Source organism: Chanodichthys erythropterus, chromosome 9, assembly GCF_024489055.1.
Source record: "Chanodichthys erythropterus isolate Z2021 chromosome 9, ASM2448905v1, whole genome shotgun sequence".
In the NCBI taxonomy this organism is placed as follows: Eukaryota; Metazoa; Chordata; class Actinopteri; order Cypriniformes; family Xenocyprididae; genus Chanodichthys; species Chanodichthys erythropterus.
The window spans coordinates 2,550,568-2,570,342 of record NC_090229.1 but is presented as its reverse complement, the minus strand read 5'-3'; the positions used below and the strand labels follow the sequence as shown (position 1 = coordinate 2,570,342).

The following is a 19,775-nucleotide window of genomic DNA, read 5'->3' as shown; positions in this document are numbered from 1 at the left end:
TTCAAACATACAAAACATTTGTGTTAAGCAAATTATAACTGATAAAACTAATATGGTTTATTGTTCAGACAGTATATACTAAATTAATTGATACCCAGAGTGTGTGTGTGTGTGTGTGTGTGTGTGTGTGTGTATATATACACACACACAAAGTCTCTTCTGCTCAGCAAGGCTGCATTTATTTGATCAAAAATACAGTAAAAATGTGGAATATTTTAGTGAATATATAGTAAAGTGTAATTTATTCCTGTGAATTTTCAGCATCATTACTCCAGTCTTCAGTGTCACATGATCCTTCAGAAATCATTCTAACATGATGATTTGCTGCTCAATAAACATTTATGATTATTATCAATGTTGAAAACAGTTCACATTTATATGGAAACCGTGATGCATTTTATTTCTCAGGATTCTTTGATGAATAGAAAGTTCTAAAGAACAACATTTATTTGAAATGGAAACTTTTGTTACATTATAAATGTCACTTTTGATCAATTTAATGCATCCTTGATGAATAAAAGTATTAATTTATTTTAAAAAATTCTTACGGACCTCTAAAATGTAAACGTTAGTGTGTGTGTGTGTATATATATATATATATATATATATATATATATATATATATATATATATATATATATATATATATATATATATATATAATATACACACATATATTGATAAAAACATACATACAGTACATACATTTAGTTTTTAAATAAAAATCAGACTACAAGGTCAAAATGAACCAAATTTACATACATTTAAATACAGCTTATTCTAACGGATCTAAATGTCATTCGAAACAAAATTCAGTGATAATTCAAATGGTCAAGATCTCGAACAGAATTCAAGTCTGTGTCTCTTATGGCACTCGCAGATGATAATAAACACTGTGTGTTTCTAACAGGTTGATTTCTGCAGTTACACTCCTACAGCAGATCATAAAGTGCTGCGCAGTGAGGAGAGAGTTGGCGTCACACGTTAGATCACGTCACATATGGACTGATATGATACAAAAAATGCCTGCATAGTGGTTAGAGAATAATCTAATGACGACACGATGGAGAAAAATACAGTCGCAGATATTGACATGAAGCATAAATCAGACGTACAGCATCAGTGATTCACCATCCCTCCACCTCCACCACCAGAGGCTCTTTCACCTTGATCTTCCCGCTGTTGACGATCACACACTCGGTGTACGGCAGGTTCCGATCGTTCGTGTCCTGGAGTTCAATGGTGTGAACCACAGCCTGAGACACACACACACACACACCGCTGATGAGTGATGTCTTCCGCTGCTATTGGTTTACTACTCTAGTGACATCACTCACTCTGTCTTTGTGTCTGTACTAGGAAACAGATCCCAAAAAAACACGTTTTTTCCATTTTTATTTTTCCTGATTTTAATGGTTAAATCAAAAAGCTTAATTAATAGAAATCATTGGAAAATTGTTGTTTGTTAAATAACATTTATTGGGCCCTTTTTTTTCTTTTCTTTTTTTTTTTTTAGAAATTCTGTGTTGTTTTTTGTTTTAATTCATCTGGATTCTATTTTGATGGTTTAATTAAATTGTAATAATTAAAAAGCATGTCTAATCAATTGAATTCTTAAAACTTTAACAACTTAATCATTTATTGATTTTTTTTTTTTTTTTACACAACAATATGGCCCTTTATTTTATTTTAATTTTTTTTTTTTTGAAATTCTGTTTTATTTATTTTTTACAAATTCAGTTTTTTTATTCTTCTGGATTCCATTTTAATGATCCTTTAATTCAATTTTAATCATTAAAAATCTAAAATTGTATCAACTTAATAATTTATTTATTTATTGAACAATAATTGGACCTTGTGAAATTATTTTTTCAGAAATTCTGTTTTAATTTTTTTCTGGATTTTTGATTTAATACAAAAAATAAAACATGCAATAAAAATTATGATTGTGATTATTAGTGTCAGGGTTGTGATTATTCCTTAAAAAATTAAAGTTTTAATAATTTTATTATTATTTAAGAATTGCATTCTACTGTACAATAGTAATATTTTTCTGTCACAATTTCTTCAAGTTAAACCGAACTTTTTATTTTGGCGGGTTGCAGTGAAGACCTTTGAGTTTGTGAAGGTTGAAAATAATTGTTTTTTCACATGCATAATACATAAATACTATAGTGAACCTCAAAGAACATATTAAAATAATTTTTAAAAATCCATGTCATAACCCATTTAGTAGTCTTTTAGGCTTTAAAATTCACAGACACTAGTCCATGCAGCAATACTTTTGATTTATTTATCCAAAATTCCATTTTCATGACTGGATTCTGTGTTTCTGTCTGAAATCATAGGGCCCTAAATGTGTGTGTGTTCTGCAGGAATCATACCATCCCCTCCAAGACTTTGCCGAACACCACGTGTTTGCCGTCCAGCCACGGCGCTCTGGCTAAAGTGATGAAGAACTGAGAGCCGTTGGTGTCGGGCCCGGCATTCGCCATACTGACCCAGCCTGCGCCCAGATGTCTGAGCTTGAAGTTCTCGTCCGCAAATGTGTTTCCATAGATGCTTTTACCTGAAACACACAACTGAGGATAAGAGTCTCTGCTGTCACTATTCATTACAGATGATCAGAGTTTTGTGCGAGGAATTATATTACACCTCTTGAATACGCGTCACATTAAGTGAATGTTTATTTAAAGGAGCTATCTGTATGAATTTTCACGTATTTCTTTTTTATTGCCAGTGTGTGAACAGCTTGTAACGAAACTTAAAAGTTTCACAGTAAGTTGCTGTTGCAGTTCACTCAACGGCCACTGGTGTCACTACTAACAAGGGTTTCTGAACTATCACATGACTGGAGTCACATGGGGCCTGTACCATGAAGCTGGATTCGCTGGCTAGCCAGGTAAGTTTCAGATTAGTTTGTGCCAATCCTGGGTTTTAGGTACCATGAAAGTGACTTGGCTTTTAGCGGCGTTCATCACCATAGTTACTTACACTCCACGGCTAACCTGCTCCAGGGCAGGTTATGTTCTGAGTTAGAGATCTCAAACTGAAATTGGACCAATCAGACGTAAGCTAAGTGACACTGACACACCCAACACAATAAAGTCACGCCCCCAGTTTCTCTTCCTCCAAATTAAAGCTCATTATATAGTAAAAACAAATATTTAACGATGAAATTGTCTGGTTTCAATGATAATATAATTTATATATGATATGTATAATTATATGATCTATATTTTTATTAATCCATTACACACTTGCAAATTTAGTGTAACAGTAGTTATTAAGCACTTAGTTTCAATGAACATTAATATATTTAGATCATATGTAATATAGGCCTAAATAAGGAATAAATATACTCTTTAAAAATTACTACGTGACCTTGTATGTTTAAGTCTCTATCGCTATATATTATCAACTTACTTCACAACTTTCTCTAAACTAGCTATGTTTACATGCACCTAAATAATATGTTTATAATAGGATTGTTGACTGAAAATCCTTCATGTAAACACCTCAACTGATCCGACTGAGCTCGACTGGATATGAAGACCTGAAATAATCCGATCAACAGAGAAAAATAAAGTATGTAAACTCTTAAATCGGACTATTTTGTCAATCATATATAACTTCATACTATATATCTCTAAATTCTGACTTTATATCTCACAATTCTGACTTTATATCAAAATTCTGACTTTATAACTCAATTCTGACTTTATAACTCTATTCTGACTTTATATCTCGCAATTCTGACTTTATATCTCGCAATTCTGACTTTATAACTCGCAATTCTGACTTTATATCTCACAATTCTGACTTTATAACTCAATTCTGACTTTATAACTCAATTCTGACTTTATATCTCTCAATTCTGACTTTATATCTCGCAATTCTGACTTTATATCTCGCAATTCTGACTTTATAACTCGCAATTCTGACTTTATAACTCGCAATTCTGACTTTATAACTCGCAATTCTGACTTTATATCTCGCAATTCTGACTTTATAACTCAATTCTGACTTTATAACTCGCAATTCTGACTTTATATCACGCAATTCTGACTTTATAACTCAATTCTGACTTTATATCTCGCAATTCTGACTTTATATCTCACAATTCTGACTATATAACTCAATTCTGACTTTATATCTCGCAATTCTGACTTTATATCTCAATTCTGACTTTATAACTCAATTCTGACTTTATAACTCAATTCTGACTTTATAACTCAATTCTGACTTTATATCTCGCAATTCTGACTTTATAACTCGCAATTCTGACTTTATATCTCACAATTCTGACTTTATATCTCACAATTCTGACTTTATATCTCGCAATTCTGACTTTATAACTCGCAATTCTGACTTTATATCTCACAATTCTGACTTTATATCTCGCAATTCTGACTTTATATCTCGCAATTCTGACTTTATAACTCGCAATTCTGACTTTATATCTCGCAATTCTGACTTTATAACTCAATTCTGACTTTATAACTCAATTCTGACTTTATAACTCAATTCTGACTTTATATCTCGCAATTCTGACTTTATAACTCAATTCTGACTTTATAACTCAATTCTGACTTTATAACTCAATTCTGACTTTATATCTCGCAATTCTGACTTTATAACTCGCAATTCTGACTTTATATCACGCAATTCTGACTTTATAACTCAATTCTGACTTTATAACTCAATTCTGACTTTATAACTCAATTCTGACTTTATATCTCGCAATTCTGACTTTATAACTCGCAATTCTGACTTTATAACTCGCAATTCTGACTTTATATCACGCAATTCTGACTTTATAACTCAATTCTGACTTTATAACTCGCAATTCTGACTTTATATCACGCAATTCTGACTTTATAACTCAATTCTGACTTTATAACTCAATTCTGACTTTATAACTCAATTCTGACTTTATATCTCGCAATTCTGACTTTATATCTCGCAATTCTGACTTTATATCTCGCAATTCTGACTATATAACTCAATTCTGACTTTATATCTCGCAATTCTGACTTTATATCTCGCAATTCTGACTATATAACTCAATTCTGACTTTATATCTCGCAATTCTAACTTTATATCTCGCAATTCTGACTTTATATCTCGCAATTCTGACTTTATATCTCCCAATTCTAACTTTATAACTCAATTCTGACTTTATAACTCGCAATTCTGACTTTATATCTCCCAATTCTAACTTTATAACTCAATTCTGACTTTATATCTCGCAATTCTGACTTTATATCTCGCAATTCTGACTTTATATCTCGCAATTCTGACTTTATATCTCGCAATTCTGACTTTATATCTCGCAATTCTGACTTTATATCTCACAATTCTGACTTTATATCTCGCAATTCTGACTTTATATCTCGCAATTCTGACTATATAACTCAATTCTGACTTTATATCTCGCAATTCTAACTTTATATCTCACAATTCTGACTTTATAACTCAATTCTGACTTTATATCTCCCAATTCCAACTTTATAACTCACAATTCTGACTTTATAACTCAATTCTGACTTTATAACTCAATTCTGACTTTATATCTCTCAATTCTGACTTTATTTCTCGCAATTCTGACTTTATATCTCGCAATTCTGACTTTATATCTCAATTCTGACTTTATAACTCAATTCTGACTTTATAACTCAATTCTGACTTTATAACTCGCAATTCTGACTTTATAACTCAATTCTGACTTTATAACTCGCAATTCTGACTTTATATCTCCCAATTCTAACTTTTTAACTCAATTCTGACTTTATATCTCCCAATTCCAACTTTATATCACAATTCTGACTTTATATCTCCCAATTCTAACTTTATAACTCAATTCTGACTTTATAACTCGCAATTCTGACTTTATATCTCCCAATTCTAACTTTATAACTCAATTCTGACTTTATAACTCAATTCTGACTTTATATCTCGCAATTCTGACTTTATAACTCAATTCTGACTTTATAACTCAATTCTGACTTTATAACTCAATTCTGACTTTATATCTCGCAATTCTGACTTTATAACTCGCAATTCTGACTTTATATCACGCAATTCTGACTTTATAACTCAATTCTGACTTTATAACTCAATTCTGACTTTATAACTCAATTCTGACTTTATATCTCGCAATTCTGACTTTATAACTCGCAATTCTGACTTTATAACTCGCAATTCTGACTTTATATCACGCAATTCTGACTTTATAACTCAATTCTGACTTTATAACTCGCAATTCTGACTTTATATCACGCAATTCTGACTTTATAACTCAATTCTGACTTTATAACTCAATTCTGACTTTATAACTCAATTCTGACTTTATATCTCGCAATTCTAACTTTATATCTCGCAATTCTGACTTTATATCTCGCAATTCTGACTTTATATCTCGCAATTCTGACTTTATATCTCGCAATTCTGACTTTATATCTCGCAATTCTGACTATATAACTCAATTCTGACTTTATATCTCGCAATTCTGACTTTATATCTCGCAATTCTGACTTTATATCTCGCAATTCTGACTTTATATCTCGCAATTCTGACTTTATATCTCACAATTCTGACTTTATATCTCGCAATTCTGACTTTATATCTCGCAATTCTGACTATATAACTCAATTCTGACTTTATATCTCGCAATTCTAACTTTATATCTCACAATTCTGACTTTATAACTCAATTCTGACTTTATATCTCCCAATTCCAACTTTATAACTCACAATTCTGACTTTATAACTCAATTCTGACTTTATAACTCAATTCTGACTTTATATCTCTCAATTCTGACTTTATTTCTCGCAATTCTGACTTTATAACTCGCAATTCTGATTTTATATCTCGCAATTCTGACTTTATATCTCAATTCTGACTTTATAACTCAATTCTGACTTTATAACTCAATTCTGACTTTATAACTCGCAATTCTGACTTTATAACTCAATTCTGACTTTATAACTCGCAATTCTGACTTTATATCTCCCAATTCTAACTTTTTAACTCAATTCTGACTTTATATCTCCCAATTCCAACTTTATATCACAATTCTGACTTTATATCTCCCAATTCTAACTTTATAACTCAATTCTGACTTTATAACTCGCAATTCTGACTTTATATCTCCCAATTCTAACTTTATAACTCAATTCTGACTTTATATCTCACAATTCTGACTTTATAACTCAATTCTGACTTTATAACTCAATTCTGACTTTATATCTCAATTCTGACTTTATATCTCAATTCTGACTTTATATCTCGCAATTCTGACTTTATATCTCGCAATTCTGACTTTATATCTCACAATTCTGACTTTATAACTCAATTCTGACTTTATATCTCAATTCTGACTTTATATCTCAATTCTGACTTTATATCTCGCAATTCTGACTTTATATCTTGCAATTCTAACTTTATATCTCCCAATTCTGACTTTATATCTTGCAATTCTGACTATATAACTCAATTCTGACTTTATATCTCCCAATTCTAACTTTATATCTCACAATTCTGATTTTATAACTCAATTCTGACTTTATATCTCGCAATTCTGACTTTATATCTCCCAATTCTAACTTTTTAACTCAATTCTGACTTTATATCTCCCAATTCCAACTTTATAACTCACAATTCTGACTTTATAACTCAATTCTGACTTTATAACTCAATTCTGACTTTATAACTCAATTCTGACTTTATATCTCAATTCTGACTTTATATCTCAATTCTGACTTTATATCTCGCAATTCTGACTTTATATCTCACAATTCTAACTTTATATCTCGCAATTCTGACTTTATATCTCGCAATTCTGACTTTATATCTCACAATTCTAACTTTATAACTCGCAATTCTGACTTTATATCTTGCAATTCTGACTATATAACTCAATTCTGACTTTATATCTCAATTCTGACTTTATATCTCGCAATTCTGACTTTATATCTCGCAATTCTGACTTTATATCTCACAATTCTAACTTTATAACTCGCAATTCTGACTTTATATCTTGCAATTCTGACTATATAACTCAATTCTGACTTTATATCTCAATTCTGACTTTATATCTCGCAATTCTGACTTTATATCTCACAATTCTAACTTTATAACTCGCAATTCTGACTTTATATCTTGCAATTCTGACTATATAACTCAATTCTGACTTTATATCTCAATTCTGACTTTATATCTCGCAATTCTGACTTTATATCTCACAATTCTAACTTTATATCTCACAATTCTGACTTTATATCTCGCAATTCTGACTTTATATCTCGCAATTCTGACTTTATATCTCACAATTCTAACTTTATAACTCGCAATTCTAACTTTATATCTCACAATTCTGATTTTATAACTCAATTCTGACTTTATATCTCACAATTCTGACTTTATATCTCACAATTCTGACTTTATATCTCACAATTATAACTTTATATCTCACAATTCTGATTTTATAACTCAATTCTGACTTTATATCTCACAATTCTGACTTTATAACTCGCAATTCTGACTTTATATCTCACAATTCTGATTTTATAACTCAATTCTGACTTTATAACTCGCAATTCTGACTTTATATCTCACAATTCTGATTTTATAACTCAATTCTGACTTTATATCTCACAATTCTGACTTTATATCTCACAATTCTGACTTTATATCTCACAATTATAACTTTATATCTCACAATTCTGATTTTATAACTCAATTCTGACTTTATATCTCACAATTCTAAAAAAAAATTACTTTTATTAACATTACTGGAAGAGTATTTCTTCATAACTTTGAGAGAACATTTTGAGAACGTTCCCTGTTATCCTGGAAGCTCTTCTGATATATACGTCAGCTTTTTAAAAAAAAAATAAAGTCATCAAGGCTTAAACTACAAATAAACATGACATCATTGTGTGTTTTTTGTCCAGTATTGCACATGCGCTGAAGTTTTGTGTTCACATAAACAAATTTCAGAATCTGAAATTGAACCAGATTCATTCCAAATGATCCATGTAAAACATACCTCAGCCATTTTACTTACACATTCTCCTAAACATCTGTTAGTGTTTCAGAGAAGAAAGAAAGTCATATGGCTATGGACTCACATGAGGGTGAGTAAATCAACAGATTTTCATTCCTAAAGCTCAACGCACATCCTAAATATGAAGAAAGTGTTATTCTCACCACCTGTTCCGTCTCCAGCTGTAAAATCACCTCCCTGGATCATGAAATCCTTGATAACACGATGGAACTTGCTGCCTTTGTACCCGTAACCCTTCTGAAGAGAGGATGAGTGTTAGCCTGTCGTCAGTCAGTGGATCTGATGTATTTTCACAGATGTGTGTATGATGTGAGATCTACCTCTCCTGTGGCAAGAGCCACAAAGTTCTGCACGGTCAGAGGAGCGACTTCTCCGAACAGACCGATCACGATCCTGCCAACCTCGTGTCCTCCGACAGTGATGTCAAAAAACACCTGCAGCATGAAGAGCACAATACACCTGACGGTTTAGCACTGTGTATATATATGTGGTTTATATAGTGTGAGTGTGTGTATATAGAAAAAAGCAGAATATATATAAAGTATATATAAAAAGTATTCGATATGGTGAATTCAGGGTGATTGGGACAGTTTTTACCATTGAGATTACTTGGAAAAAGTGCCCCAGTCACCCTGAATTCACCCTGTATAAATATTAATAATGTGAGATGGAATGAAGAGACGCATTTACAAACACGCATGCGCACAATACAACGATCTGTCAACGCGTAAAAGACTAAAACAGAGATGCACCGCAGGTTTAATTCATGATTGTGTGTATGGATGACTGTTTTGAGGTTCAACTTCTCGCTGTGATGCTGCAGGACGCGTCGCGCTTCGGTTGGCAGAAAATGCCGCAGCAGGACGCGCGTCTCACCTTGTCCGTCACTTGCGGTCCCCTCCGCGTTTTAAAATCAATGGCGCTGCCTAAAAACGGCAAATAAAGGAGAGTAAACGCGTGCCAGAGCTGAGGCATCTCTGAATATGGATGTGAGCGAAGATTTGACTGAAGAGAATCAGCGGGTTCAGTGGCGCGCGCGTCTTCCTGTATGACGCTCCTCCTCCAGGGCGCGCGTGCGCGTATCACGGCGCGCAATGTCTGAGGAATTTACTAAAAAAAATAACAAAAAAATGCGACGTGCCACACACACATCATCTAAAATACAAGAACACACCCGTTTGGATACTAAGACTAGTTCTCCAAGCTTTAAGATGAAAAATTGCAGTTATAAGAGATTTGGCACATTGAAACATTTGCTGTTCCAAGACTTTCCAAGTTTCTGCTGGTTTTGGTTGGATTTCTAAAAACGTTTGAAATAATAAATGATAATAATTCTGCCATGTAAAAAAAACCCAACAGAAACATAAAAATAAAGGTTGGCTTTGTGGCGAAGAACCTTTAACATCTTTGTAGTGGAAAAAGTTTCTTTACACTCTTAAAAATAAAGGGTTTTTTTTCACAGTAATGCCATTTAGAGGAACCATTTTTGGTCACCCTTAAAGAACCATTTTTCTTAGTGTGATGAACATTTTAATAAAGAACCATTGGTTACACTTTATTTTAAGGTGACCGTGTTACAGTGCAAATACACAGAGTAATACTAATTAACTACATGTACTTACTGTAGGGATAGGGTTAGGATGAGGGTTTGGTTTAGGGTTAAATGCATGTAATTATGCATAATTTATAGTTATTACTACAGTGACTACATGTGACATGTGTAACAATGACACTGTAAAATAAAGTGTTACCGAACCATTTCCCACTATTATGCAATGGAAAGATTCCTTCTTGATGGCACTATTCATGTCAATAAAAAAATTTCATTTTTAAAGGATTAGTTCACTTCAGAATTAAAATTTCCTGATAATTTACTCTCCTCCATGTCATCCAAGATCTTCATATCTTTCTTTCTTCAGTGGAAAATAAATGAATGAAAACATTCCAGGATTTTTCTCCTTATAGTGGACTTCACTGGGGTCCAACCGCCTACGTCATGCGTGATCTTTCCAACATGATTACGTCATGCGTGGATCATCACAGAGCAGTGCAAGACGAGCATTTGTGGTTAAAAAGTATATAAATTATTTTATTTTTTTTAGAAAATGTCCGATGGTTTCTCTAGATGAGACTCTTATTCCTCGTCTGGGATCATGTAGAGCTCTTTGAAGCTGCACTGAAACTGACATTTGGACCCCAGTGAAGTCCACTATATGGAGAAAAATCCTGGAACGTTTTCCTTCATTTATTTTCGACTGAAGAAAGAAAGACATGAACATCTTGGACAACATGGGGGAGAGTAAATTATCAGGAAATTTTCATTCTTAAGTGAACTAATCTTTTAAGAGTGTATATTATTAAATGTTCTTAATTCTAAGAAGAAAAATGGTTCTTTTAAGAACTATTCACTAAAATCTTCTTTTATGTTGGTTCTATAGCTGTGAAAAGCCTTTATTTACGCAGGACTTAAAAATCATGTATTTTATTTGCGTTCTTTTATATTTGGTGCCTGTTCGAATCTGGGTTATTCTCAAGCACACAATCTAGGGGCCACGGGGCCCTTAATCAGGTCAAGTGCCGCTTCATTAAACTGCTGGTCGCTGCCATGTAAAGCACCAGAGCTCATCTCAGAGCCTGTGCCCCTGGAGGACTCGCCGTAATGGTTTCAGTGCTGACGGCTGCTCTAATCATTGGCTCCAACCTCAATTTTTACTGGGAAACCCTGTGAAATTGGCTCGAATGTGCCGTTTCGGTGAGTATATTTACTTCCTGCAGGTCTGAGATCAGTGCATACAGACGGAAATGAGGAGGAAGATGCTTCAAAACAGAGACCAGACTGAAATACGTGTTGTTTTACATGTAAGTATATGGTTAATGGCAACATGCATTATGGTTTCAGACAAATAATTCACCATGTTCCATCATGTATGAAGATGATGTTTGGTTGCTCATACAGTTCACTGATTGCGGTTTATCCAGCTTCAGTTCTGTCGGGACGTGTTACAGGTATTACGATGACACGAGCAGCAGCGACTCAAAGCGCTTCAAGCTTCAGACACTGAACTGAATTGAGGAAGACAGCAGGAGAAAGAGCAGCGTCTCTCACTGATGGCATCTTCAGATCTGCTTCACACTGACGTCTTCACTGACGGCTCAGAAATGGGTTCTTGTGGTGTAGTGGTTAACAATCTGGGTCGAACCCCACTCAGTATTGAGTTACTGCAGTGAGACTTTATTAATTAAAGCATCAGCAGAATTATCTACAGATATCTCTTCATCATTGAGATGTATTGCTTTAATCATACTAAATCATGCCAAACTCGTGTTTGTTGCTTGCAAGTACAGCTTTTATATAAAACGGCAATAATAGTAATAATGCAAATGAGGTGTTCAGAGTTTGTGTGACTGGATGATGTTGACAGGCTCTAGTGCGCCCCCTCTGTCCCGTGTGACAGAATGACATATATCATTATAGTCCATGCAAATGAGCCGTACATGTTTAATGTGTTGAAGATATATAACTTAATATTGTCTGATTAACCACAGTGGGGGTTAAACACAAACCAATTTGGGTTGTTTTCAACCTAAGGGCTAAGAAAATAAAGGACAGAACACATGTTGGGTTAATTTTATTACCCAGCAAATTGGGTTCATTCATTTTTACTATAATGCTAACTTTTTCTTTTTTACTTCATACATGAATTAATGTTTACAGTTTAACTTAAATCCTCTAAACCTTTTTAAATACTCCACACTACCATTGGTTTGCATGATATTTCATTTATTTTCAATCATATTTTATATTGTTTTTTATACATATTGCCTACATGTAAGATCATTTAACAAATATGAGAAGTAAAAATGAAACATTTAGAAGTAATTCAATGGACCGGTCTCTGTTGTGCTGTTTCCACCGTAACCGCGCTGGATCTCGCGTTTGATGGGGGAACTGATAACTTCGCCTGCTGTGCTGTGACTGACTCCATAACCTGTCCATAAGTAATCAGAGTACAATTCTGAGAACATATTTTAACATTCTGAGTATTTATATTCTGTATCTTTTTTTTAATAAAATCCTAAAATTTTATGCAAGGCATCAGGCGTTTCCCTCAAAAGGCCGACGTGGCACTCATTTAGGTGACTCACATCCCAATCCCCTGTATGCTGCTTTACATAAAATTAAAAGATATACAGAACAATAACGATTTTTTAGATAAAATAAAACGTACACAAACCATTTTACCAAAGACATGCAGCAAGTTGACGGAGTTGCACTGATCTCTCCTGAAGAGGACGCAAAAATCCTGAGATAAATAACTCAACACCTGGGTTGTTACGTCTGACCCAGGATCTGTGTAACACAAAAACTACCCAAACACTGGGTTGTTATTTCTGACCCAGGATCTGGGTAACACAAAAACTACCCAAACACTGGGTTGTTATTTCTGACCCAGGATCTGGGTAACACAAAAACTACCCAAACACTGGGTTGTTATTTCTGACCCAGGATCTGGGTAACACAAAAACTACGCAAACACTGGGTTGTTACGTCTGACCCAGGATCTGTGTAACACAAAAACTACCCAAACACTGGGTTGTTATGTCTGACCCAGGATCTGTGTAACACCAAAAACTTCCCAAACGCTGGGTTGTTACGTCTGACCCAGGATCTGGGTAACACAAAAACTACGCAAACACTGGGTTGTTACGTCTGACCCAGGATCTGGGTAACACAAAAACTACCCAAACACTGGGTTGTTACGTCTGACCCAGGATCTGCGTAACACAAAAACTACCCAAACACTGGGTTGTTATTTCTGACCCAGGATCTGGGTAACACAAAAACTACCCAAACACTGGGTTGTTACGTCTGACCCAGGATCTGTGTAACACAAAAACTACCCAAACACTGGGTTGTTACGTCTGACCCAGGATCTGTGTAACACAAAAACTACCCAAACACTGGGTTGTTACGTCTGACCCAGGATCTGGGTAACACAAAAACTACGCAAACACTGGGTTGTTACGTCTGACCCAGGATCTGGGTAACACAAAAACTACCCAAACGCTGAGTTGTTATTTCTGACCCAGGATCTGTGTAACACAAAAACTACCCAAACACTGGGTTGTTACGTCTGACCCAGGATCTGTGTACACAAAAACTACCCAAACACTGGGTTGTTATGTCTGACCCAGGATCTGTGTAACACCAAAAACTTCCCAAACGCTGGGTTGTTACGTCTGACCCAGGATCTGGGTAACACAAAAACTACCCAAACACTGGGTTGTTACGTCTGACCCAGGATCTGCGTAACACAAAAACTACCCAAACACTGGGTTGTTACATCTGACCCAGGATCTGGGTAACACAAAAACTACGCAAACGCTGGGTTGTTACGTCTGACCCAGGATCTGGGTAACACAAAAACTACCCAAACGCTGAGTTGTTATTTCTGACCCAGGATCTGTGTAACACAAAAACTACCCAAACACTGGGTTGTTACGTCTGACCCAGGATCTGTGTACACAAAAACTACCCAAACACTGGGTTGTTACATCTGACCCAGGATCTGGGTAACACAAAAACTACCCAAACACTGGGTTGTTACATCTGACCCAGGATCTGGGTAACACAAAAACTACCCAAACACTGGGTTGTTACATCTGACCCAGGATCTGGGTAACACAAAAACTACCCAAACACTGGGTTGTTACGTCTGACCCAGGATCTGTGTACACAAAAACTACCCAAACACTGGGTTGTTACATCTGACCCAGGATCTGGGTAACACAAAAACTACCCAAACACTGGGTTGTTACATCTGACCCAGGATCTGGGTAACACAAAAACTACCCAAACACTGGGTTGTTACATCTGACCCAGGATCTGGGTAACACAAAAACTACCCAAACACTGGGTTGTTACGTCTGACCCAGGATCTGCGTAACACAAAAACTACCCAAACACTGGGTTGTTACATCTGACCCAGGATCTGGGTAACACAAAAACTACGCAAACGCTGGGTTGTTACGTCTGACCCAGGATCTGGGTAACACAAAAACTACCCAAACGCTGAGTTGTTATTTCTGACCCAGGATCTGTGTAACACAAAAACTACCCAAACACTGGGTTGTTACGTCTGACCCAGGATCTGTGTACACAAAAACTACCCAAACACTGGGTTGTTACGTCTGACCCAGGATCTGCGTAACACAAAAACTACCCAAACACTGGGTTGTTACATCTGACCCAGGATCTGGGTAACACAAAAACTACCCAAACGCTGAGTTGTTATTTCTGACCCAGGATCTGTGTAACACAAAAACTACCCAAACACTGGGTTGTTATGTCTGACCCAGGATCTGTGTAACACCAAAAACTTCCCAAACGCTGGGTTGTTACGTCTGACCCAGGATCTGGGTAACACAAAAACTACCCAAACACTGGGTTGTTACGTCTGACCCAGGATCTGCGTAACACAAAAACTACCCAAACACTGGGTTGTTACATCTGACCCAGGATCTGGGTAACACAAAAACTACGCAAACGCTGGGTTGTTACGTCTGACCCAGGATCTGGGTAACACAAAAACTACCCAAACGCTGAGTTGTTATTTCTGACCCAGGATCTGTGTAACACAAAAACTACCCAAACACTGGGTTGTTACGTCTGACCCAGGATCTGTGTACACAAAAACTACCCAAACACTGGGTTGTTATGTCTGACCCAGGATCTGTGTACACAAAAACTACTCAAACACTGGGTTGTTACGTCTGACCCAGGATCTGTGTACACAAAAACTACCCAAACACTGGGTTGTTATGTCTGACCCAGGATCTGTGTAACACCAAAAACTTCCCAAACGCTGGGTTGTTACGTCTGACCCAGGATCTGGGTAACACAAAAACTACCCAAACACTGGGTTGTTACGTCTGACCCAGGATCTGCGTAACACAAAAACTACCCAAACACTGGGTTGTTACATCTGACCCAGGATCTGGGTAACACAAAAACTACGCAAACGCTGGGTTGTTACGTCTGACCCAGGATCTGGGTAACACAAAAACTACCCAAACGCTGAGTTGTTATTTCTGACCCAGGATCTGTGTAACACAAAAACTACCCAAACACTGGGTTGTTACGTCTGACCCAGGATCTGTGTACACAAAAACTACCCAAACACTGGGTTGTTATGTCTGACCCAGGATCTGTGTACACAAAAACTACCCAAACACTGGGTTGTTACGTCTGACCCAGGATCTGGGTAACACAAAAACTACCCAAACACTGGGTTGTTACATCTGACCCAGGATCTGTGTAACACAAAAACTACCCAAACACTGGGTTGTTACATCTGACCCAGGATCTGGGTAACACAAAAACAACGCAAACACTGGGTTGTTACGTCTGACCCAGGATCTGTGTAACACCAAAAACTTCCCAAACGCTGGGTTGTTACGTCTGACCCAGGATCTGGTAACAAAAAAACTACCCAAACGCTGGGTTGTTACGTCTGACCCAGGATCTGTGTAACCAAAAACTGTCCAAACGCTGGGTTGTTACGTCTGACCCAGGATCCGGTAACACAAAAACTACCCAAACACTGGGTTGTTATGTCTGACCCAGGATCTGGGTAACACAAATACTACCCAAACGCTGTGTTGTTACATCTGACCCAGGATCTGGGTAACACAAAAACTACCCAAACACTGGGTTGTTATGTCTGACCCAGGATCTGGGTAACACAAAAACTACCCAAATGCTGTGTTGTTACATCTGACCCAGGATCTGGGTAACACAAAAACTACCCAAACACTGGGTTATTACATCTGACCCAGGATCTGGGTAACACAAAAACTACCTAAACACCTAAAATAACACCAAAAATGACCCAAAAGGATGAACTCAGGACTTGTGTAGAAAAAATAACCCAATATATTTTAGAGTAAAGCAAGCAAGCACTATAAATGGTTTCTCGTGCCCTAAACCACACCGATACACACTAGTCTGAATGAGTTCACTTAGAATACCTCTATCAAGTGACACAAAAAGAGTTTTGTTAATGGATAAATAGCAAAAGCGCTTTTACATCATTAATAGATTGATGTAAAACACACTCGCGGCACTTCTATAAATCTCTTACTTGCAGTGCGGGTTATTAGCAGGCAATTTATTATAAATATGAATTGCAACAACAGGACGACAAGCATCAACTCCCATCTGAATATACGTCTATATTAATGAATTATATACTCAGCAACCCGTGACCTTAAAACTATAATAAGAGGCGCTGGTGGCTGAATTCTTTATCGGACTCCTGTCAAACGGGTCCGTTCATTTGTCTTTCAGCCATCAGCGGAATTAATTAACAAGAAATGCAAAGGGTCTAAGTGAATGTCAAACAGCAGTCTATGTTAATGAAAGACACACCTAAACACTTTTCTTCACGCTCTGAAAATATACAAATGAAGCCCAAGCTTTAATAATCCGCTTTTTTGGCACGGAAAATGATATATTTGGGCAGTTAATGTATTGATCCCCGCGGCCCCTCGAGTGCACTTTATTTCACTGCTCATTTATCAATGAATAAAAACACCAATACGCTGTCATAATAGCAATGTTATTTGGAAGTATGACAACTATAAATTGTTTTGAGGTTAGATTTGACATTATTATTGTTACTTAAATAATAATAATAATTCAATTAATTAGCCTAATAATGTTAATGACAGGTAATTGCGCCAGATTTTTGGAAGTCTATCCTTGCGAAAATTCTAATGAACATTAAATCTGTGTGTTGTTATTGCTCACATTCTTAAAGGGTGAAATGCATTTGTAGACAAGAATTCATTTTCAGACGATTATGTTTGTGTTTTGCTTCGTTATCAATCTACAGAGACCTCTGGATGACGAATGGGCCTGTCAGAGTATTGCCAGTCAAAACATTTACCCCTCCTCTGCTGTAAAATGCCCTACATTCAGATATAGAGCGGCTTTCCAAACAGCTGTAACTTTCTCAAGCGTCTGGAAGGCTGGGAAACTGAGAATAGTTACACAGTCTTATCTTTGTGCGGTCATTTCGAGCGAGAAACGGCATGAATATCCAAGGAAATAATGCGTGATTGATCACGCGAAAACTAAAATATAAAATTCTGACATTTGTTATTCTATATCTCTCTTAACGTTCTTTAATGGCGTAGATTGGCGCGAACATCCATTGAGTGAATAAGATTTTTAAAATGGAGGCCATTTTTAATGGATTGTGATGACGCGTTTTAACGGTCATCAGCATGGTAAATCTTGCAAAGTTTTTTATATTTTCTTTTTTTTTATGTATGTATGTAGGCTACACTTATAACACTATACTTAGTATTATATTACCTTTTAATCAAATTACAATAAATAAAAACTAGTTAACAGTGCTGTGAGGGTGTTTCTAATAACGGCTGTGTGAATGGCGGTAAAGTTGACACTTCTGACTGCCATTATCAATCTCTCTATTTTTCCCTCTTTTCGAAAGTTGTAAAAACACTGTTGCTGAGTTTTTCTTTTGCTTTTTGAGAAAATGGGGACACAAAAAATATATTTAATGTATTCTCTCATTCACTGCCATAGAATTTTACCAAAGTATGACGACTTCCGTTTCGAGAAACCAAAAAGGGTCACAAGAAAAATGAATTATTTTAGTTTGGAAACCTCCCTTTTGGAAACTTTATTTTTAAGAGTTGTAGCAACTTTCTTATATGAAATTCTGACATTTATGATTCTATATCTCTCTTCCCGTTGTTTAATGGCGTAGATTGGCGTGAACATCCAGTGAGTGAATAAGATTTTTAAAATGGAGGCCGTTTTTTTTAAACGTATGTACATTTATAACACTATACGTAGTATTATATTAACTTTTAATCAAATTACAATAAATAAAAACTAGTTAACAGTGCTGTGAGGGTGTTTCTAATAACGGCTGTGTAAATGGCGGTAAAGTTGACATCTTTCTCATTTCTGACTGCCGTTATCAATCTCTCTATTTTTTTCACTTTTTGAAATTTTTTGATGAGTTTTTTGCTTTTTGAGAAAATGGGGACACAAAACATATATTTAATGTAGGCTATTCTCTCATTCACCGCCATAAAATTTTACCAAACTATGACGACTTCCGTTTCGAGAAACCGAAAAGGGTCACAAGAAAAATTTGTTCTTTTAGTTTGGAAACTTCCCTTTTGGAAGCTTTATTTTTAAGAGTGTAGGAACTTTCTTACTACAAAAGCAAGACGTTTTGTTTTGTTTTGTCAAATTTGCCGCGTAAACTAAATAAAAGCATTTGCGGTTATCTTACAAAAGATAAATCAAAACTGCTTGAGACAGATGCTCAGCATCACTTCTGTTCTGCGTCCGTCTGTCCGGAGGCACGTGCCCGCGCGGGAGCGCGAGAGGAGGACGGGTGCGCGTGAGAGTGGGAGGACGCTCGTGCTGACGGGGTTCTCGGTCAACACTGTGATGGTGTGAGTGTCCGGGAGTCACAGCCTGGACTCTTCTGACAGGGTAAGTGTGTCTTTACTCGCGATCACTATCATTTTCACGCGCAGAAACATGAGGCGCAGAACTTCCTCACTTGTATTAGTATGTTTAAGTTGAGCGATTCTTCTCTGAAGAAGAGCACATGAGAGTCCATCATCATCATCTGTGCTGCTGTTACAGTCGGAC

General features: G+C 35.9%; 1 protein-coding gene and 1 long non-coding RNA gene across 2 annotated transcripts; one reads left to right on the top strand and one right to left on the bottom strand.

Annotated features, from left to right (window-relative positions):
* Window positions 1–681: 681 nt before the first annotated feature.
* On the bottom strand, window positions 682–10,454 carry ppic (peptidylprolyl isomerase C). Its single transcript, XM_067394230.1, has 5 exons — window positions 9,947–10,454; window positions 9,391–9,504; window positions 9,214–9,307; window positions 2,385–2,569; window positions 682–1,256 (listed from the first exon to the last, which is right to left on the bottom strand). The coding sequence occupies exons 1-5, from the start codon at window positions 10,043–10,045 to the stop codon at window positions 1,128–1,130; spliced, it is 621 nt and encodes a 206-aa protein (XP_067250331.1). The 5' UTR covers window positions 10,046–10,454; the 3' UTR covers window positions 682–1,127.
* Window positions 2,805–9,361, top strand: LOC137026762 (uncharacterized). Its single transcript, XR_010895923.1, has 4 exons — window positions 2,805–2,902; window positions 3,487–3,588; window positions 9,094–9,140; window positions 9,232–9,361. It is a non-coding gene; the product is annotated as an uncharacterized lncRNA (long non-coding RNA).
* Window positions 10,455–19,775: the final 9,321 nt, after the last annotated feature.

What these genes read in the sequence shown, in the direction of transcription:
- ppic (XM_067394230.1), bottom strand. Translation starts at nt 10,045, where the DNA reads ATGCCTCAGCTCTGGCACGCGTTTACTCTCCTTTATTTGCCGTTTTTA. An exon ending in TGGCTCTTGCCACAGGAGAG is followed by an intron (nt 9,308 to 9,390) that starts GTAGATCTCACA and finishes TCCTCTCTTCAG; the next exon opens with AAGGGTTACGGGTACAAAGG. An exon ending in AGCTGGAGACGGAACAGGTG is followed by an intron (nt 2,570 to 9,213) that starts GTGAGAATAACA and finishes TGTGTGTTTCAG; the next exon opens with GTAAAAGCATCTATGGAAAC.